Source organism: Ochotona curzoniae, unplaced genomic scaffold, assembly GCF_017591425.1.
Source record: "Ochotona curzoniae isolate NIBS_2020 unplaced genomic scaffold, NIBS_Ocur_1.0 contig_1482, whole genome shotgun sequence".
NCBI lineage: Eukaryota > Metazoa > Chordata > Mammalia > Lagomorpha > Ochotonidae > Ochotona > Ochotona curzoniae.
In genome coordinates, this window is record NW_024465100.1 from 2,662,256 (window position 1) to 2,684,187 (window position 21,932).

The 21,932-nt window shown below is 42.7% G+C and overlaps 1 protein-coding gene across 1 annotated transcript in view; it reads right to left on the reverse strand.

Moving 5' to 3' along the window:
* Nucleotides 1-21,932, reverse strand: part of GUCY2C (guanylate cyclase 2C) — a 57,660-nt gene that overhangs the window by 33,079 nt on the left and 2,649 nt on the right. Inside the window, exons 2-10 of the mRNA XM_040967329.1 lie at nucleotides 18,269-18,381; nucleotides 16,962-17,026; nucleotides 16,253-16,468; nucleotides 14,446-14,567; nucleotides 13,336-13,435; nucleotides 10,984-11,101; nucleotides 8,287-8,422; nucleotides 6,665-6,750; nucleotides 5,283-5,394 (exon numbers count right to left, since the gene is read on the reverse strand). Of these exons, the coding sequence (XP_040823263.1) occupies nucleotides 5,283-5,394; nucleotides 6,665-6,750; nucleotides 8,287-8,422; nucleotides 10,984-11,101; nucleotides 13,336-13,435; nucleotides 14,446-14,567; nucleotides 16,253-16,468; nucleotides 16,962-17,026; nucleotides 18,269-18,381 (1,068 nt within the window). The remainder of the gene's footprint in view (nucleotides 1-5,282; nucleotides 5,395-6,664; nucleotides 6,751-8,286; nucleotides 8,423-10,983; nucleotides 11,102-13,335; nucleotides 13,436-14,445; nucleotides 14,568-16,252; nucleotides 16,469-16,961; nucleotides 17,027-18,268; nucleotides 18,382-21,932) is intronic.

Sequence of the window (21,932 nt, forward strand, 5' to 3'; positions counted from 1 at the left end):
GCTTTGGGCCGCCCTCTGCTGCTTTCCCAGGCCACAAGCAGGGAGCTGGACGGGAAGTAGAGTGGCTGGAACTCAAACCGGTGCCCATATGGGATCCCAGTGCTACAGGCAGAAGCTTCTCTGACGTGGCACTGGCGCCAGCAGATATGTTTTTCTAACAGCAAGGAAAACAAGGAAGTCAGAAACTAAAGCAGAAACATTCAAGGAATGTGTAATCTGATAATGAAACAGTACAATGCAGACTAGTTTTGAGAATTGGGTATTACCTAAAAAAATCCATTTGTGTATGGAGCGGGAGCGTGCAGGAAACACTTGGCATGCTTTGTGGTATAAAAGAGAGACAGTCCCATATCGGAAGAAATGTTATGGTACACTATTTATCATATCATATCATGAAAATAATGAAAATATTCACTAGTTTTCAACTTGTGCAAGCAACTTATCAGTAAGGGGAGAGGATTTCTATTATGATTACTAAATGAATATTTTCAACCATACCAAATTAAGGGAACATTCTGGTGTGTGTGGGGGGCTGTCATTTGATCTAGTGGTTAAGCCACAGGTTGGCAAGCCCACGTCCCGTGTCAGTGGCCGTGGCCGCGTGGAAGATGTGAACTGAGTCCTTTTTCTGCGTTCAACCTGACTCGGCCCTTCTGCTGTGGGATTTGGAGAATGAACCAGTCGTTAGGAGCTCTCTCTGTGTCCCAGATAAAGGATTCTTAAAGAAATACAGGAGAATGTAGGAGGTGTACAGGTGGCTGAAGGAGGAGAGAAGTCCCTAACAGCCTTATTTTTAAGCAGGGGAGTAAAGTTTTTATACACAGTTGGTAGATAAACAGTACAAGCTAATGCATAGAAACTCAAATGGTGAAGGCATCCAAAGAAGGCACTGATAAAGAGATAACTACACTGCAGAGGTGGGAAAGGACTAGTGAAAATGAGCTACAGCTCCATGTATCAATGGACAATAACTGGACAACATCTCAAGTTGGTAAATGGGGAACTGAAAGCGCGTTGTGTGGAGATGCCAAGATGCTGAAGTGACCGAGAGACTGGGAACACACAGACGGGGAGGATGCACTTGCCTGATAAACATCTCTACTCTTGGATTTAAAGTCATGGGCATGAATTTTTCCTTGCCAAAGATGTAATTGGCCAGGATGCTCTTGAAGGAGACACCATGCTGCTTTGAACCTGTGGAGTACCAGTAACGATGGCGGAATAAAAGATAACCGCTCATGTGTTAAAATGCATAAGTAGATTCATGTAAAATCTTGCATGCCGTTGGACTCGTAAGTCCAATGTAAACTGTAATCACCCGTGTCCTTCCGATGAAGTAACATTTTCCCTTTTTCTTTTTCTTGAGGTGGCATGTTTGGCTTATAAATACTGCAGCGTATTCCCCAAAGGGATAAATTTGAAGGGTTTATAATTTGCTAACAGGTGACTTTGCCTCTGAGGAAATGTATTATTTTGTGCTAGGAGGGAAAGTCCAACAGTTACTTGCTATTCTTGAAGTTGCACTTGACTTTTGTGAGTTTTCTCTGTCGACTGTAGTCGCCGGGACCACTGTCGCCACACCCACCTCTGTTATAGCCCCAACCCCAGAGAGAGAAACAAGTGTGTTCCGGAAGTAAAGGCTCACAGCGCAGACACCCCTCACCAGCTGTGTAATTACACACCTCCTAGACCAGAGGACGAGGTGAAGGATGTGGCAACTTCTTACCACACCTGTTTTTATCTGCTTCTCACACTGGGAACATCTCACTGCCCTGGACATAATTATAATAATTACATATTATATTTGAAAACACTAGATACTGCTTAAATACAGTAGTTTCTCGTACAACGTTTGGTTTTGCTTATTAGCTAAATTGCAGTGGCTCATTAATTCTATGCTCAAGCTTATGCCGCCCTCTGGTGGCTACTATGGGTATCACACCCTGTAACAACCCAACCATTTCATAATCAATGTAATATGTTTTTTACAATCCCAAGGTCGTAGGACATTATATTCATTGTTGGGTGTTAAATCTCCTCACTTGACAGAGAAAGGAGCTCACAATTAGGTAAGAAATAAGTGGATTGAAATTAACACAGCGTAGATTAGTGCCAGAGTCCACAGTAGAAAGTCAAGTTATTTGGATAACTGTTAGAGTTGTTTATGGTTATCTCATGTCATTCATTTACTTATTCATTCATTCCAAGGCAGTGTGTTGGACAATGAGCTGTGAATAAGTGAATAAGGAATGTACCTTACACTTATAAAGCACACAGTATAAAAGGACGTGTAAACAGTAAGTGTGATATAAATGCCATGCCGCAGTCACATGAGGTAACACCAACCTAAACATTTTGGGACGCTGAGCAAAAGCTTAGGAAAGGCGAGACTGCGGTTAACTCATGAAGACGAGAGAACGCTTACCCGTTGTACGGGAGGAGTGATAAATCCCGGCCACAGGAAGCGGCGTCAGTCAGGACACTGTGGCATAAAGTTGAGGTGTCTCTTTGAGGAAATAGGAGGAAGTTGAGAGAGTAGAGAAGGCATTTCAGGTGGGATGAAAGAGAAGCGAGAAGACAAGGGGATATGTTGGGTTACGGTCAGTCCTTTGCAGGTGCAGTGTGGCGAGTCTGCAGTGTGTATTCGACTCCAGGCAGGACTGAAGCAGAAGTCATTGGACGCCATTGCTCTAATCCGGGGTGCTGATGGTGAGGTTTCCAAGGACGGGAACCACATCTGCATTGTCCACTGGGTATCCCAGGCACTTGCAGTAGTACCTGGCACTAAGCCTGCCTTTGTTACAGCTATAGGGAGGGTGAAAAGTCCTGTGACCTAATTTGCACTTGCGTGCAGAGAGAGAAAATTAAAATCCAGACAGGTTTATCTCACTCCTGTACTATTGGAAAGGTACAGTTGCTTTATTTGTAATGTTTACAACTAATGGTGGTGACTACTGTGTAAGAAAAAGCTCTGGCTGAGTTTTCTAGTTATCTGAAGATGAACTCATGTTGCTAGGGAGCGTATAAGATCTCAGTATTAAGATAAATATTTGATGTGCTCTCCTTGAAGTAGGTGACACCTGCTTTTGAGAAGTTCTGCACTTTACAAATCATAGACCTTCTATTTGGTAACCAGAATGTCTGAAAACATGAACATACAAATTTACCATGGGCACTGAGAAAGTATAATCCAAGAAAAAAAATCGGCTCAGTTACAAAAGGGGCAGGCATTTGGCATCATGCTTAACGTGGTGATCAGGGTGCCTGTGTCCCACACTGGAGTCTGTGGCTCCAACGTCCAGCTCCAAGTCCTGGTCCAGCTTCCTACTGACCGGAGGTAGAGATGATGGCTCAGGTATCTGGGTTCCTGCTGTTCAGGAATCCAGCCTCAGGCCTGGGGCGTCTGCCAACCAAAGAAGGCAAGTTCTCTGTCGCTTTCTTTGCCTCATACATAAATTAATAATAATAATAAGACCAAAGGAAGAAGCAGGGTTGTAGAAAAGAGAATCCAGATTTTTTTTCTGCAATCAAGTTTGGTCAAAAGCTGAAGTTGGAGATGGTTTGAAAGACAACAAATAGGCTTGCGAAAGAAAATGCATTTCTAAGCTTGATGGTGGGACCAAGTCTGAAGACCCAGGATGGCTTATGGTTTGAAAGAATGCAACTCTACCTACCCCTTACCTCCCTCTTAAGCTGGCTGCTGGCTGTACAATAAATGCTCAGGAACCATTTTGAAGCCAATTTTGACTCGTGGAGTGGCAGCAGATTAGAAACAAATCCGGTTCTGGCACAAGCCATCGAACCACAGATGTTCCCATTCAGTTGGGTGGTTTTCAGAATTTCTGGCTCTGGACTAGAAATATTCCTACCCTATTATTTTTAAATGCTTTTAAAACCTAATTCAGAGTCATTGTAGGAAATCTAGAAACCTCAGAAAAATCTAAATCAAGAAAATCTTCCAGGTTTGTATAGTATAGAAGCTGCCACTGTGAACTTTAGCATATTTCTTTGCAGTCTTGTTTGGATACATTGTTTTACAAAGTTAGAATCTCATTAAGTAAAATAACTGCATTTTCTATTAATTTACATACATTTCTCATCATTTAATAAAACTTTTTTTGCAAATAACTTTTTCATTGCTGCTGGCTAATCTGAAGCTGGGAGCCTGGAGCTTCTTCCCATATGGGTGGTCCTCCCAGCTGGATGCAGGGTCCCCAGCACTTAAGCCACCCTCTGCTGCTTTCCCAGGCCATACAAAGAGAGCTGGGTTGGAAATGGAGCAGCTGGGAAACAAAGTAGCATCCATATGGGATGCTGGCACCAGCAGCTGGAGGATTAGCCTGTAAGCCACATGACTGGTCCTGAAATTGGAAAATTTCTCCCAGATAGGTTAGCAACATGGTTACCATTCATTGTGGTAAGGGCAGTCATGCGCAGACTTGTCCTGGGAGCTTCTTGCCTGGGACACAGCTCACAGCACCTCCCCTTGCTGAGGCTCGGTGGCAGGGCTGCATTGCAGCTTGCATTTGTGAAGACATGCTAGCACTTCGTGTGCAGCAGACGGAAGCCATCATTGCATGGAGAATGTGTGTCCTGTACAGGGAAGGAAGGGCTTAGCGACCCCGACCCTTGACACCCCACCTTGTGCCAGCACTGCTCCTTGCTGAGAGTGTCTCTTGAGCTCGCTGCAGCGGGATGTGAATGGGGTGAGGAGCAGGCCTCTGCCAATTTTGGCTACTTTTGAAACTTCATTTTCGATGGGATCATTTATGCTCAAGGGTAGGACACATTTTAAAGAGGAATACAGGGGCAGGCATCGTGGCTAGCGGGTAAAGCCACTGTCTGCTAAGCTGGCATCCCCTTTGGGTCCTGGTTCCAGTCCTGGGTGCTCTGCTGCTAACCCTGCTCCCTGCTCATGTGCCAAGGAAAAGCAGCAGAAGATGGCCTAAATGCCTGGCTCCCTGCCAGCCATGTAGGAGACTGGGCAGACGTTCCAGACTCCTGAATTCAGCCTGAACCAGTCTCTCTGTCTCTTTCTCACTGTAACTTTTTCAAGTAACTAAATAATTCTCAAAAAAAAAAAAAAAGTATAGCTCAACCAGAATGAGATATTCTCAATGTTGTACCACAGCTGTAAAATCATGACTTGTATGAAGTCTACATTTACAAACCAGCAAATCCAGCTGAGACAAGTAAAACCCACTAATTGCATAACCCATAGAGTTTGCTCTCCTTACCATCAAAACAATTTCAAGGAATGAAAACTCACTATGGTATCTTACCCCGACCCGGAATATCATTAGGAAGTTTGTGGTTCTTCCAGACAAATGTGGGGTTCATATCCACTGGGGTAGTATTATTCATGTGGGTGTCATAGGTCAAAAGAACCTTGAACTGTGTAAGGTGCAAAAAGAAAAAAAGAACAGAGAAAGGCATTTTAGAACAACTTCAGATGGGAATGACTGTCCTGCCCAGGGGTACTTGAATTTCTTAGGAACACTTCTCAGTGAACAAAGTAATTATTAACCAGCTGAGAACTAGTTAGGATCTTCTCATTGGCCCAGAGCATGAATACGGATTTAAATTCCAAGTGGGTCTATTGTTTTCTATTTCTTTATGACCATGCACTATACAATTAAACCCTGCCCAATACAGTCTTTGGGTCTTGAGAGAACTAGTTCAAGTCTTTCATTTTACCAATGCTGAAACAAGAGCCAAGAAAAAGTAAATGGAAGGTGCCAAGTCACACGGCAAGAGTATTTTCCACAACTTTCAGTTGCTTTTGAAAGTGTCCTCTGCAGAAACGTGCGCTACAGGTAAAAGCCGTTGGATTGTTCTGATACATGTCCAGGGACCTTGAAATAAGGCTGCAGTTTGGAAATTCAGTTACCTCATTTTCCAATCTCTCCTACTCCTTTGCTCTTGTGTGTTTTCTGCACATGCCATTTAACTTGGTTCTGCATAATAGGAGTTTTCCAACTAATCTGCTAATGCAAATTTTCACAAATCCTTACATTTCTGCTGCATATAAGTTTTAAAGGGGACAGATGGAAAGAACAGAATGTCACCGAATCCCTTGGCTATAGCAGTGAATAGATAATCTTTAGCAAGGGCTTGTTATCTTTTCATTGATACCCAATCTATATTATTTTGGATGGTTTAATGTATATACTAGAGTGGATTTTCAGCATTAAGAATTCTATGAATCAAAATACTTAAGCAATACTACTTCATAGAAGGCAGAATTTTAAAGGTGCATTGACCTTCCTCATGTAAATATAACCCCTGGAGCAGGCATTTGGAGCAGTGTGCAAGACTCTACTTGGGGTGTCCGCATCCCAGACCGGCGTGTCTGGATCTGATATGCTGCTGCACTCGTAGCTCCAGCTTCTCACTGCTATGTGTCCTGGGAGGTGGCAGGGGGTGGCTCAAGTACCCTGCCCCCTCATCAAAGTTTCAGCTTCTTTGTCTAGACCTGACCCTATCGTGGGTGTTGCAAGCATTTGGGAAGTAGAGGAAAGTTCCCTGCTTGTTCAGCAATTCCTCTTTTTTGAACAAAAACAAACATGCAAAAGAAACTCTAATAGACATGAGCTCCCTAGTTCCTCCATTGTCGCTCCTCACCCACGTGACCACACGTTTTCTGATAAGCTGTAAGACGTACTTTCCTGGTGTCCACAGAGGTATACAGAAGCATCATGGTAGTATCAATATCCCCACAGTCGTCCAGAGTCACAGGGCGTGTGTACCCTAGGACAGAGTCACAGCGTTAGAGGCCATTGTCAACATCTCACCTGACAAACCAGTTGAATTCCAACAGTGTGGGAAATGAGTTCAAATGGTGCTGTGTCCAAGCAAAATAAATTATTAACTGTCACCAAATGATACCTAGATGGGTTTTTGACCCTGAGAGCTCTGAAGGGTGTTTTTATGTCAGTTATTATTTACTCAGGAGGGAAAAAATATATTTTTATTGCACTTAGGATGGCAACAAATAAAAACCAGCCAATAGATGCTTCGATGATTGGCAATGACTTTTTGCTACGAACAGTTACTAAGCTGGTAGCTGTCTGTGGATCCCTGCATACTTGATGTTACATTGTGCAGTGACCAAGGTCTTATCGCTATCACTTATTGGCTGGAGAGATTAAAAATTACTCAGTCATAAGTTTCAGCCTTTTATCTATGACATGAGAGCAGTGTAGGATTAACATTTTCAATGGCTGTTGAGGTTGATTAAAATGACTCAATCAATAATTTCACATGGTTCAGTGTAATAGCTAGTATTTATTTCATGTTTACATATAGCTAGACATAGAACTGAAATGCTTGATAAGCCTTGAGCACTTTATGATCCTTGGACTCCAGGATACAGAAGCTATTACTGTCTCTGTTATTGGTGATAAATTATTGCATCAGAGATATTAAGGAACTGATGCAGTCCGTATGGCGGTGGATGGCTAAACCAGGATGCAGGCAAGTACTTTCTGGCTCTCAGGCTCGGTTCAAAGCTATCGGGAATGGGAATGTTAGGAGTGCATAGACCTTGGCGTACATGGGATATCAACTTTCCCTTCCCACTTCTGCAGGGGAGTGAAAATACGGCCCTTTTGCTGTCACTGTCGTACAGCACAGCCATTGGTGCAGCGCTCAGAGCTGGTGCTGGGTCTGCTGTGCTCTGAGGCCAGCAGGGCAAGTTCCCAGAGGACAACCAGATGGCGCCTTAGAAAAGGCAGCTCTCACTTGTCTGAGTCAGTAGACAGAACATCTAAAAGAAATTTCCTTCATAGTCTCAGGGTGAGATCTGGAAAAATGAAAGGTGAGCTTCAGTAGAGTATTGTGGAAAAAGGCAGTGTGGGTCTATGCTGTTCGGAGGGGTAGGTTCTCTTGGAATCGTTAAAAGGGGTTTTGTTGGAGGTTTAAGGTTGTCTACTGAAGAATGGAGATGTGGAGGGAACAAAGACTCAAGGTATTTCTCTGTTGGTTAATTTCCGGGCAGAGCCTAGGTATCCTTTTAGAAATGTCCTGTAACTCATTCAAATATGGAAGGCTTGCACTTCCTGCACTTTCTATGATATCCCCAAATTCCAGAAAGTCTGCAGCAAATGCTGGAGTCCATACATCAGTGGGAACATCCCCAAAGTTGATGCTTTGCTGTTGGCTTCCAATGGAATCAGTACTTCAGCCACTGAACCATGTATTGCTAAACTCTGTTTTCCCAAAGTCTATCTGCAAAACTCAGTCTCCTCTACAGCTGCTAACTGAGTGTTCTGAGGTGACCAGTACCTTGGAATGTGAGGTTCCTGAAAGCATGAGCAAATTTGGAGGTGTTAATATTTTCTTCGTTTTTAAGAAAAGTTTTCAGCATGTGTCCAAAGAGCAAGACTCCGTCCAAGTAAGCCAGAGCAAAGTCGTTTCTTGCCTAAACGAGGAAAGCAAATCTTAAAATAGGTTTGAGACAGAAATTCGGCTCTTGAGTCTGGAGTGAAATATTCCTGGGGTCAACAGGGTAAAGTGGAAGGCCAGGGGAGGAGGCGGGATGTTGGGGGAGTTCGGGGGGATGAGGGTGTTAAAGGAGACTTCTGGAAAACCCTTCCTTGTGTCAGAGCTCTTTATTACTCCACATTACAATCATGCCCTCTTTGGGACCAATAAAACAAGAACACCGCCTCTAGGGTTGTAACTCCAGGCAGTTCTACTTCCTTCCTATGATAAAATACATAACTGCAACCAGGAAAGTGGACATAAAACATTTTAACAATTCTTATAAAATTTTATGTAAAGATAATGCCTGCTTGCAGATTAATGTGCTTTAAAGTGCAAAAGAGACAAAATGAATAGTACCCCCAACCCCTTTTCTGTGTCCTGTGTGGGATAGGAGGTGGTTAGGATTGGAAGAGACTACTGAACCTTTTCTGAAGACAATTATAGGATCTTGCTTCAAACTCCTAATTTAAGAATACTTCAAAAGTTTTGTGGGGGGGGGAAAGGGAATTAAAGCATAAGTTTATTTTAGAGCAATTTTTTTTGAAATCCACACATAGACTTTGCATAATATGCATTTTTATGAAGTCTTTGAATTCCCCTCATCTGCATGGATTCCATATTTTACATCAAGCAAAATCACCTTGAAAAAAAAAAAACTTAAGAGATTTAAGAGAGAGAGAGAAAGAAAGTGGACCCCCACTCCCTTCTGCTCGTTCATTCCCCAAATGCCTGCAACAGCCAATGATGAATTGGGCTGAAGCAAGGGCCTGGAAGTCAACCCAAGTCTATGCTGTGTGGCAGGGACCCAAGTAGGTGAGCCATCCCCTGTTACAGGAATGGCTACCCCACATGGTTAGCCTAACAGCTACACCAAATGCCTCCTGCATCGAAACTTTCCTTCTAATGCAATTTTCCATGAGCTTTTTGAGATATCCTCATATCTACCCTTGGGAAATATTGGAGAAGATCAGAACTCTTCTGCCCCTGTGGCTGGTACATGGTGATCCTCACAGAACTGGGCTACAAACTGACAGCTCTTTCCTTACATTTAGACATCAGGCACTTGGAACTGCTTGCATGGGTAGAATCCTACTTTGGCCAGTGCCAAGAAGCAAGGCAAGCGATATGAGGATACTGCACTCAGAATTACGTCTGTGGGGACCCTAGGATGGCATCGGGTGGCCTTCCCCCATTCCTGGGTACTAATGTGGTTGGGTTGCTGGGAGTGGCCCTTTCCCCTTCTCTCTCCACTTTTCCACATACAAAAAAAAAAGGAGATTAGAGACATTTATTTCATCCACTTTCTTCTATTCCTTGACTCTCCTTACCCAAATTGGTGGTCCACATGGCATGCATCCCTCTCAACTATGTAAACATCATCAAAAATAAAACGAATTTATTTAGTATTTAAAAAATAAATTATATTTGCAAGAAAAATCACAAGAAAATCCATTTCACCATTTCAGTTTCATTGAAATCACTATTTCGTAAGATGAAAAGGACCCAATTAACACCCAGCCCCCTAAAGATATTGTAGCCTTCACTTTTGCAGGGGCATAAACTGGAAGATTCAACAATGCTAGTCTAGTAAAAACTGATACCCTTAGAAGTGTCCAAGTTGGCCTGCAGCTTTTGGGGCTTGGTCATCCCAAGGTTATTTAGGGATCTCACAAGTTCCCTCTCCCACTCCTGCCAATCCAAACCTGCTCATACCTGCTTGCCTGTGAGGGCAGAAGGCATCCCGTAAGTTGAATGAAGGTATAGTGAACAGCCAATGTACACAATGTAACAAAACCCAATGTACTATTAATGCTGAGTGCCCTGCATTGGAATTGGAATTATGATTTAACATCCCAAAGGAATCCCTCCCTCTGGGACAAATGCCAAACCAGGTGGGGTGCTGGGATAATAAGAATTGACCAGAACTGTCCTGGGCGAATTGGGATGGCTATCAGCTGACTTCCAGTGGAGATCAATGTCATATCCTAGGAAGACATACCTGCCATGTCATATTCTGATACCAGTTACAGGGACTCAGCTGCTCTGAGAGACAGGGAGCCTTCTGTACTCTTTGTATATAGTTTAGTTTCTACCAAAGTAAGACTGACCCTCGACAGCAAGACTTCTTGTCTTCCATATTGTCACTCTTGCTCCAATGTGGCCGAATGTCCGCTGTTGTTCTGGTTTAGAGTCTAGCATTTAGACTTCTAGTGAGAGTTTGATTCTTGGATCCTCCTACTTCAAAATGCTGCACAGGTAGCTGTTCTTAGTTAGCAGTTGCTCAGTGCATTAACATGAGGAGAATTCACTGCTGATTTGAGAATGCCAGTCTCAAGCAGGAAGATTAAATATATTACCCTACAGAAGGGGCCTCAAAAGCTTAAGGAAAATTCACATTATCTTCTCATTCCATTTTCCTATGAACATTTTAAAACCCCTTTTCATTGCCCTTTTTTTCAAATAGAGAAAGATATGCATAATACATAGATACCTTACCGGCAGAAAGTCTTTGGAGAAAGAGTTATTTAAGGTGAAATTCCCAGGAGGCAGTGTGAGCACGAGGACATTTTTCATATAGTCGGGGGCTGTGACGGTGTTGTTGAAGTAGTAGCTACTGCAATGAAATGCAAGGTTTCTCATGAGAGTCATTCACAAAACTGTAACATCAACCCTGAAAACATTGGGTCTCAGTAATCTGCCAAATTTCCTCCAGATAAGATTGTTTTCTTCTCAATTTGTCAAATTGAGAAGGAGAATGCAGGCGGCTTTAGTCAACTTATTACAACAGAGAGGGAAATGAGGATACAGGTTATTTGAGATTTTGCGTTAAAGCTTGTGTTTAAGGCTTAATGATGGTTGATTTAAACCCGAAACCTTTAGTTGTACCTTTAAGTATAAGGGAATAGGTGTTTGGCCTAATGGCTCGGAGTGCTGCCTGGGTTTGATTCCCGACTCTGGTTTCCTACCAAAGCAGGTAGGATGTTATTCCTGAATAGCATCCCAAATAATTAGGTTCCTGATACCCACAGGGAGACCAGGAGTGTGTTTCTGGTTCCAGGCTCCCACCACAACTTAGCTTAACAACTGTGAGCCTTTGGGGAATCAACCAGCAGAAGAGAACTAAACTCTCTCTCAAATAAATGAGAAAATAATAAAAATTAGGATATGGCAGACAATAGATTTATCATTAGAATTACTTTTAGATGGTAGAACAAAAGCAAAGATTCATTCTCTAACACGGTTGAGTTTTTTGACAAGCACGACACTGGGTTTTTTGATCTTTGGATCATCAACTCGTAGATAATGCTTGGCACATTGTAGACTCAATCCCATCTGATAATCATAACTTGATTAAAAAAGTTTTACATATAAAAATGATACATTTTTATGGGGTGCCATATGATATTTGAATATAATGTATACATTGTATAATATCCAATCAGGGTAATAGGAAGATACACCAAATCCTATTGGCGAGGGTTTTTGTTTTTAAGAATATAATAGTTTTGAAATGCTATAACAAGGATGACTATCATTTAGTGTTTAAACACTGCAGTGTGGTTCTGAGGACTATGCCATCACATCCAACTCCAAAAGCATCCCTGTGTAGTGCATGTTATAATTTTCATTTTACAAATGATAAGATTCAATTTCAAATGCCAAGAAATACCCGAGTCAAAAGAACCAGGAGTGTCAGAACTGCAACACAAGCTATGTCTAGTTTTGAAACTTCTCAAAATGTAGCCAGGTATCTTTGAGGAGTAGTGGTAATAGGATGCTGACCCTCGGGTAGCTGGCCGGATTTGTTGCAGGTGAAATTACACTAACCTGGCTACATGGAAGTCTTCCTCCAGAAGACAAAGCAGTTGTTGAAACCAGTCTGATTACAGAAGTGAACTACTGTTAGTTTTGTCCTCCTTCCTAAAAATGAGCAGTTAAAAAAACTAAGCTGGCTGAGTGATTTTCGTGTCATCTAGCTGTGCAATGTGCATACAGTTCCTGGGCCACACAGGGAGTGTGGGTGAAATAAGCAGGCAGATGTGGGAAATGTCTGATACAGTCCTGGCTCTGCTCTCAGTATAGACAGGCAATGATTAATGACCTAGTCAGATAAGTGAAGTCAGCTGATCTCATTGCTGAGGGCAAGGGGCACGCTCCTTCAGTGACACCTGCCTCGAGTACTGCTCTGCCAGTTTGTCACTGGCATCTCTAGCCCATCTTAGAAGATTCGTGGTGTTAGAAAACAAAACCTGTGACAAAAGGTGGTTTGCGTTCTCTGGAACTTTCTCCTTAGCTCCAGAGAAGTGTGGACATCCTTGATATTCTTGATTAGCCACCTGGTAATAGTAACGCAGGGGCAAAGAACAATCATGTCTACCAAACTCATGATTTTGACTGCACTCTTACCAAAGATAGTGGAAGGAAAAATGATATAGGACCAAAGAGCATTAGCAACTGAAGGGAAAAACGCTGTGGTACCTAATCCCAGGGATAATGTTATTGAATTATGTAGTTGATGCATCATTTCCTGGATAAAGACCTGAAGAGCAAACTGGAGGTCAGACCCGAACAGGCCTCATAGATTCATGGTCAGGTGGGTTTAATGAGGCTTTAATGCTCCTTCTGTATTTAGACATAAAGAGTCAAAGGAATACATCCACACCAAGGTCACAATGAATTAGATAAGAATGACGTGTGATGAGGAAGTAATGAAACTTTGGTGTGGCTATCATTCGGAAGCCCACACAAGGCTGTGCGAAGCCGGGGGAGTTATGTGTCTTCTGGAAATCCTTGGAGTGTTTCCCCTTTGGAGAAAGAAAGCTCTTCCAAATATGGCTTGACACCTACTTGAACAGATCCAGCAGGATAATGACGGTATCTTCACTCACTTCCCAGTCACCCTTCAAGGTGCTGTTGATGATGCTTGGTGCACCACACATGATAATCACTACGAGGGAAAAAGCAAATACGTGACAGTCTGAACACAAAGGATGGCCAAAGGATCTAGTCAAATTCAGGATTTCTGATAGCTCTCGTGCCATTACACCAGGCTGCCATGGCGACTAACCATGTTTTTATACAGATGAGTGAAGTGCACCTCATCATTTGTAAAAGTGGTAGAAAAAGAGTCAACGGCACCAGGAGAAGAATTTGACAGCTTTTTCCCAACAGATTTTCTTAGTCTTCCTCTGGTTTCTTAGCCAGAGCTCAAGTCTTTGAGCGACAGAATCCAGGCCGAAGCGGCCAGTTGTTTCCCTGAATGCAAGGCTTTCAAGTTCAAGGAGCTGGAGCACTCAGGACATCTTCTAGATGTTGTGTTGTGCTATTGTTGATTCTTTAGGATCAAAACACATTTGTACTTCTTTTTTCCCCATATCTTGATTAATGTTTTGCCTCAGGTTGATTCTCTATTGAGAAAATACTTGAATAAAGGCAGCAGGTGATGATTTGCATGATATCAGGAAACCCTCTAAGCAATTAAAAAAATAAATTATTTACGTCAGGGGAACAAATTGCACGTATTTTATATACTCATATTTAAGAGTATACTGATAACTTCCCATCCTACCCTCTTCCCTCTCTCGCTCCCATTTTCCCTTCTTTTGTTGTTTTAGTTTTTACAATGATGCACTTTCACTGTCCTTGCTAATCACAAGTTTTACTCTCCACTAAATAAAGAATCCATCCAGGGAGACAACACTGTCCCCAGCATCCCATTTGTGCTGATTCGAGTCTCAGCAGATCCACCCCCAAACCCCCTCCTTGCTAATTTGCCTGGAAAAGCAGCAGAAGATGGCTCAAGTGTTTGGATCCCTGAACCCACATGGGAGACCAGGAGGAAGCTCCTGGTTCCTGGCTTTGGCCTCAAATTTGGTTCTAGATTTGTTGAAAGAACCCATGACATGGCAGTCATGAGGAAGAAGTTAGCATTAAAAAAAAAATCCTGTTTGTTCTTACCATTGCTTTTCCTGTTATGGTCCTTCAAGATATCTCGAAACTGATCCTCTTTTCTCAATGTATCCTTGAAGTTGAGTTCCTGAGAAAAATAGGAAACTCCAGCCTCCAGTGCATTCAGGTACCTGGTACAAGACAAAGGGAGACTAAACACCAATTTTCTTTCCTTATGGCCTTCCAAGCCTTTCACTTATTTATTTACAGATGTGTTTTGAGATCTTTCTATCTAAAATTCATTTTCAGTATTAACACTACAATACATATCACGGTACCAATGGCTTGGATTTTGGACATATAATCCATTGAAATATGCAGGAATTTCTAAGATACTCATGGATGCTTCAAAAAATAAATGGAAAGTAGAATAAAAAGTTTATCTTGGCGCAAAAAAAAAATTCTTGAGTGGCTGGCGTTGTGGCATAGTACATTAAGCTGCCACTTACAGTGCCATTATTCTGTGTGAGTGCCTGGCTGCTGTACTTCCAATCTAAATCTCTATTAATGACTTGAAAAAGAAGATGGTCCAAGTACTTGGGTCTCTACCACTTACAGGGTAGACCTGGGCGAAGCTCTTGTCCTCTGCCTGGTCCTGCCCTGGGCTGTTGTTGCCATCTCGGAGTAACACAACAGTTGGAAGATATCTCTCTGACTTTCCCTCTCTCTGTCTTTCTGTAACTGTGATGTTCCAAAAAAAAAAAAAAAAAAAAAAAAGTTCATGGAAAGAAACTAAGATGGCTGTGATGGCACTAGGGGCTACACTCCTATGGGAATACCTTCATGTACATGATGTATTGTTGAAGAAAATGCTTTCATGCGGTATACAACCGTCCGTGGATGGAGAAAGACTGCAGAGTGAAGCAGTATCCTGGAGGTGCAGGCAGTAACTCGGCTACCTATCTCTTTAACCGTTTTTGCTGGAGTTGAGGGGGCCTGGGAAAGTCAGTGGAAGATGCCTCAAGTGCTTGGGCCCCTGTTACCCAGGTGGGAGATCTTGGAAAAACTCCCAGCTCCTGGCTTTGGCCATGCCCAGTCCTGGCCATGTGGCCAAGTGGGGAGATTGAAGCTTTGTCTCTGTCTCTCTCTTTCTCTGACTTTCAAATAATTAAAAAAAAAAACAAAAAACAAAGCATTAATTTGTTTAATTTTCCAGATGTTTTTTCCCTCTTTGTAAAAGGGGGTCTAAACGCTTTTTTTTTTTTTGAGATTTATTTATTTTTCTTGGAAAAGTAGATTTATAGAAAGAAAGCTCTTTAATCCACTGGTTCATGCCCCAAGTGGCTGCAGTGGCTAAAGTTGAGCTGATTTGAAGCCAGGAGCCAGGAGCTTCTTTTTGCGTCTTCCACAACACGGGTGCAGGGTCCCAAGGTTTTGGGCCGTACTCTATTGCTGTCCCAGGCCACAAGCAGGGATCTGCAAGGGAAGTGGAACAGCTGGGACACCAATCGGTGCCCATATGGGATCCTGGGTGTGCAAGGCAAGGATTTAGCCACTGAGCCATTGTGCCAGGCCCATTGCTAGTTCCTTTTTTCTTTTCTTTCAGAGAAGTTATTACGGGGAATCCATAAAGTAGACATACGTATACTTCCAAAACTAAAAAAGAATGTTGCAAATGCAGTCTCTGCTAATAATATCTTTAAACACTGTATTCATTTTGAACCTCTGCTTTTCTTTGTGGGAGTGAAAACTGGCTGGTTCATATTTCTGGTGCTATTCCAAACCAAGAGCCTCTGGTCACAAACAGGGAACCTGCCCCTAGTGGATGGCTGCTTTGCCTGGCCCATGCCAGCAGGACAGTCACGATCATGCTTACCAGAAACAGTCCTCAGACTCAGTCCCATCCTTGTAAATGTAGGAAGAATCCCAGGAGAAAGTTTTGAATGGTAAATCATTGATCTTCCAGAAGTTAACCAAGAAATACATCAGCTTCCTAGCTGGAGTCATCATCCTGGTTAAGGTTTCTTTGTAGTCACATGACAATCCAAAACTTCCAGCTGAAATCATGGGGTAGTTCAGTTGTGTGTCAAGGCTGTGCCAAGGGGTGAGAAAGAAACCAGCAACAGGATTAACTTAAGTGGCGCACACAGATAAGACCCCCGACACCCATTTCCGCTATAAATAACAAGAAGGAAATATTTTCCGTGTATAAATAACAAGAAGGAAATATTTCCGCTAAAGCAGGCTGCTCCCATGCAGATTATTTTAAAAACCACATTATTAAAAAAAAAAAAAACACATTTACAAGCATATGCTGCGTTCCTAGCCCATCCTAGCTAGTTTTTTGACCCATGCCATGTTCTTCTCAAGCTCAGATCAGCAGGCAATGTCAGTCACCTCACATTGAGCAAAGGCAGAACCAACCGGGGAGGGAATGGCAATTATAGAGATGTGGCCGAAACACAAAGGTCCCAACATCCCCCCGACTGAATGCCCCTGGCTAGCCTGTGGTCTACCAAGTCACTTCAGCAGTGATAATTCCAATCCATGATAGTTTCAAAACACAAACATACTGAAATACTTACTACATCTGGAAGGTGGAGTATGTGCACGAGGGTCCCATTAGAACACAGCCCATCCGTTTTTCTCTCTGTGGGAGATGAAAACAAATGAATCTCTAACAAATTCATCAATGGATAGATGAGAAGTAGCCCGGAGGAAGGTCCCTGAAAGCTACAAAGTGGGTGGGTTTCGTAAGGTGTTTGAATGTCAAACAGAAAGGAGCACCAGATGGTTCAGTGAGTTGGACAAGAGCTGACTTGGCCTGAGGAGACAATGGAGAAGCTGCAGGTGGAGGGAGAAGGTGTCTGCACAGGTGAGCTGCCTGTGGGGAGAACCTGGATTCTTGATCAAGTGGAGGATGAGAAGGCGTGGAAGAGGAACTAGGAGCCGGGGCATAGCACAAGCAGTACCTGTGGCAGGGTTGTGGGGAGACTAAGTTTAGAGGAGAGACCAAGTTTGATTTTAGGGATATCTGTAGATGGGGTTGAAATAGTGATTGCTATCTGATTTCCAGCTACTTCTCCAGGGGAACCTGGCTAGGAACTCCTGATCTCGGCTTTTGGCAAATCAGCTTGTACCTCTCAGGAATTATAGACAAGCCATCCTGGAACAGCCGCTCCGCCTGACGTAAGTATGGCCTATCCGGCCTACATCATTCGTTGCTAACAATTTTTGATCCAGGCATGGCTCTATTCCCAGGCTCTGCTTCTTTGAAAGCCTTTTTTAGGTGTGGTTGTAAAAAAGCACCTTGCACACTGACTTTTCCCTGGAAGCTTGTCATATTCCTTAGAGCTCTGGTTGGGGGCGCTGGAAGGAAGAATTAGACAGGAAGAAGCTCTCTCTCCCCCTTTTCACCCTTTGACATTTATGGCTACTCTGATATTGGGTTATTACCATTTTGATGTTCCTTCTTTAATGTTAGGTTTCAGAGAAGCAGTAAACTCATGATCTGAGAAATGGAAATAACCTGAGAAAGAGATTCTTGATGCGACATCAGAACCTGGGTCTTCAGATATTTCTGTAGGACATAAAGACAAACTATTTCATGAGAACATTAGGCTGTAGTATGGTTCAAAAGAGAATTTAATACCAAATTAATTGTCTTCCACATCACTGACAGTATATTAGCTGTGTATGGTTTATCCCAACTTTCCTGGATTCCTGAGAGGATCTTGACACCTGGAAGTTCTACAGGGGCAAAGCCAGAGTGTGAGCTGCATGTGGAGATTATGGGAGAGATACCCCATTGGTCCACACTGAAGTTTTACACGGCAAGCATCCCACAGCAAGAGGACAGGAGCTACGGATGTCTTCACAGGCAAATACTCACTGTAATTTCCCTGAGCAGGTCAAGTCCCTCGCAGGTGCTGCTCCGGCAGTCTCCTGACTTATGAATCAGACCATCTGAGTAGATGAAGGTCGCGTTCACAGTCACATTCAGGCCTGTTACCCAGAAATACAGGAAGACAGAAATCGCATGTCACTCTTCATTTGTTTCTGCCAGTCAGGAAGTGGATCCTTTGCTAACTGATCATGAGGTAAAGAATAAAAAAACCAGAAATAAGATGTCCACTTTCAGGCCAAGGGACAGTTGCAAGGCCTTGTTTTACTCCTGCTTAACCTCTTGCCTGTCTCTGTCTCTCCAGATATGCTTTCATTTCTGTCTGATTCTCAATAGTATCATCCATTTCAGCCACCACAATGATGTTTAAGAGTGATACAGAGTTGTGTAACCATCACCACAAAGCAGTTAGGGGAACTCTTTCTTATGGTCACTGCTCTCTTCATCTTTTCACAACCCGACTCTGAAAGTTTCCCACATAGAACTGCAGAATGGCAGGAAAGCAAAGGCCCTGCCTCAATGACATCCCACTTTGTCCTGCTCCCTCGGGCTTGTTCTGTTTGCTGCACTGCACCTAGGGCTTCAGGCTGCTTTGCCATCCTATCTTGATTCATCTGTTCAGGCCACAGATATTATGTTCCTGCTTTCCTGAGGTTTACATTTTTCCTTGGGGATCACACAGACCACCACTATTCTTGATCATTGGAGTTCCTGAAGCAAGCTGGGAGCTGAGTGATGTGAGTGAACCATGATGCTAGTGGGTACATCATGCATAACCGTGCAAGCTTTAAGAAGTTTTGATTTATGCTGGTGTTGGATGTCTTTGGAAATTTTTGAGTAGAGAAATTCTGTCATTTAAAACTCATTTCTATGGACTTTGGTGGGAAGAATACAGTATGTGTTATAGGAATAGAAGCAGGAAAACTAGTTAGGAGAGTAATTTAATAATAACTTATGTTAATAACTACAGTGGCAGCAAGCACTAGGCAAACAGTTGCAGTTTGGATATATATTTAAGGTAGGATGCATAAGAAGTTGCTGTCGGGGTTGATATTGTGGTACAAGTGTTTTAATTCTACTGATGTTGGCATTCCATATGGAGTTCCCGTTTAAGTCTCAGCCACTCTGCTTCCTTTAACATTTACTTACTCATTTGAAAGGGAGAGATTGGCTTTCATTCACTGATTCCTTCCGTAAAAGCTACAATGGCCAGAACCAGGATCCAGAAGCCTCGGCTGAGACTCCCAGGTGAGCAGCCCAGACCCAAACGCTTCCATTGGGTGGAGCCTTTATGTCGTTCAGCCACCGGAGAGATGACTGTCTGCTAGCCAGGCAGCATTTTGGCCCATTTTTTGGTTGCTGATTTTGGTTGATTTAAGAAAGTTAGCATTTCTTGTGATACACTGTTCAGGATTAGTTTCAAAAGAGCAACGTTAATCCTTTGGCAGGACTAATCAATTAGAGGAAGTCGTTGTCATGAGACCAATCAAAGAATATTGATAGTTGAGGTAGGGTGATTGATGGGTTTAAGTGCAATTAACACTTAAGGGTAGCCAGGAACTAGCCACAGTTCTGAGTACTTCACCCTCTCACTGAACTCTCACAACAATAGGGAAATAGGGGCTATGTGAAGGCAGGAGAGCAGTATAAAGGAAGTATAAAATGTGCGAGGTGAGGGTGTATGTGGGGACTAGAAGAAAATGGGGTGAGGGAGCTCTTGGAGGCAGCAGGAGGAGTCAGATGTCAAGCAGAAGCCAGCGAGGTGGTGCTTGATGGAGACAGAGCTTCAGGAAGACTGTTAATGTGTCAGCTTGCTCTTCCCTCCCTATGTTCCATCCTAGAGGGCTCCACTTGCTCCCACCTCCCTAAGGCTCACTGAGGACAACTCACTTACAAATGCTGGGCTCCACACAGTTCCTGGTGGGCTCAGCCAAAACCCAAGTGTAAACTTTATCCAAGCCTGGGAAAAGGGGAACCAGCATCTGTCAGTGTAATCTTGGACAAGTGACTTCATTCTGGCAGCACCAGTTCCTCATCTGTTCACTGATAGAATGGCCCTACATCATATCCGTTCCTGCTAGTCTGGCATTGGGCTATGCTTGGCTTTGGGCCATGCTTCATTGTAAGCTGTATTTCATGTCATCATCTTCTGATTCCTATAGGGTAATTATTATCCTAATTTTAAAATGAGACAGTAGAAAACTAGAAAGGTAGATTAACTTGATGACGTTGCACAGCTGGCAGGGGGAAGAACTGAGATCCAGCATGATTCTGGAGTTTGATGAGCTCTTGAATAGCTGTTCTCAGAGTGTGAGCCACTGAGGGGTCCTGGTTCCTTTTGGGGGATCTACAATGTCAAAGCCACTTTCTTAACTATATTAAGACTTTTTCTGCTTTTTCCACTCTCCTCCTCTTGTGGCTTTTCAGGCCACCTGACATGTATCATTGCAATAGATGAAGGCAGACGACAACATAAGAGTGCAAGACTGCTACGTGACATTAAAGACGTTTGCAGAAGTGTAAACAGTGCCATTCTTCTCCCTCCCTCTCTCTCTTTTTTGCATTATTTAATAAAGACGACATTCTTATGTTCATAAGTGAAATGTTCGCTTTACAATGCATTTACAAGCAAGTGCTTAAATATTTGTTTAAATTTTCAACACAATAAGCAGCTATATTTGTACCAGTAAACAAAGCCCTTCAGGTACCCAGGAATTTTTCAAAGTGAAAGCAGGTCTTGACACCAAAGTGTCTGAGAGTGACTTTATGTGGACCATATTGTAACATGCTGTCTCTGTATTTTATGGTTTTATAGATGTATATATATTTTAATTTAGTCAAGGGCTTGTCTTCTTTTGGATCTCCCCTAAAACCCAAGTGATACCTTGAGAACGTTTTCCAGTCACAGGGGGCAATTTCAAATCTAAATATGGCTTTGAAAGCAAGTGGCTCCTCTAGGTATTGCTTTGTGTCCCCACCCTGCCTGCATAATATTTGAACTGAAAAGCAGACAGAAAGGGAGATCTTCTGTCCCTGGTTCACCCCTCAAATGCCTGTAACATTTCAGGCCTGGGAAGGTGGGTGGGAAGCTGCAGAATAGAGGGTACAAATTTAACTCTTAAATATGTGTACGTTTTTTTTTTTTGCAAACAATAATGCTAGACCTGTTAATAATACAAGTGATCTATCTCTCTTTCTCCTCTGGTGTTTACTATGCATGAAGCATTCATCCAACTGAGTTTGTCATATCAAGTCAAAAAAAATCTGAGCACCACTGCTCATTCTTCCACGGAATTCTCTACTTATTTAATAGCCACACTACTAATAATACCTTCAAAGAAGAGATGAGTCAATATTAGGAATGATAACTCATCCAGTGTCACTCAACCAGTTAGTGATGGGCCAGGAATTAAAATTCAAGTTGTATGAATTTAGAGAATAAGACATAAACCAACTCACCACACTGTTTACTAAGCAAGACAGTGTGTTCTCTCCCAACAGCAGAACAGTAGCCACCATGCTACTTCAATAACAGTAGCAATGAAAACAGCCAGCATGTAATGAGCATTTACTGCTTCAGTTAGTGCATGAGTCCCTTGTACAAATGTCTTCATTGAATCCACACTCTATGTGACTTGCCTATCCTGTATCC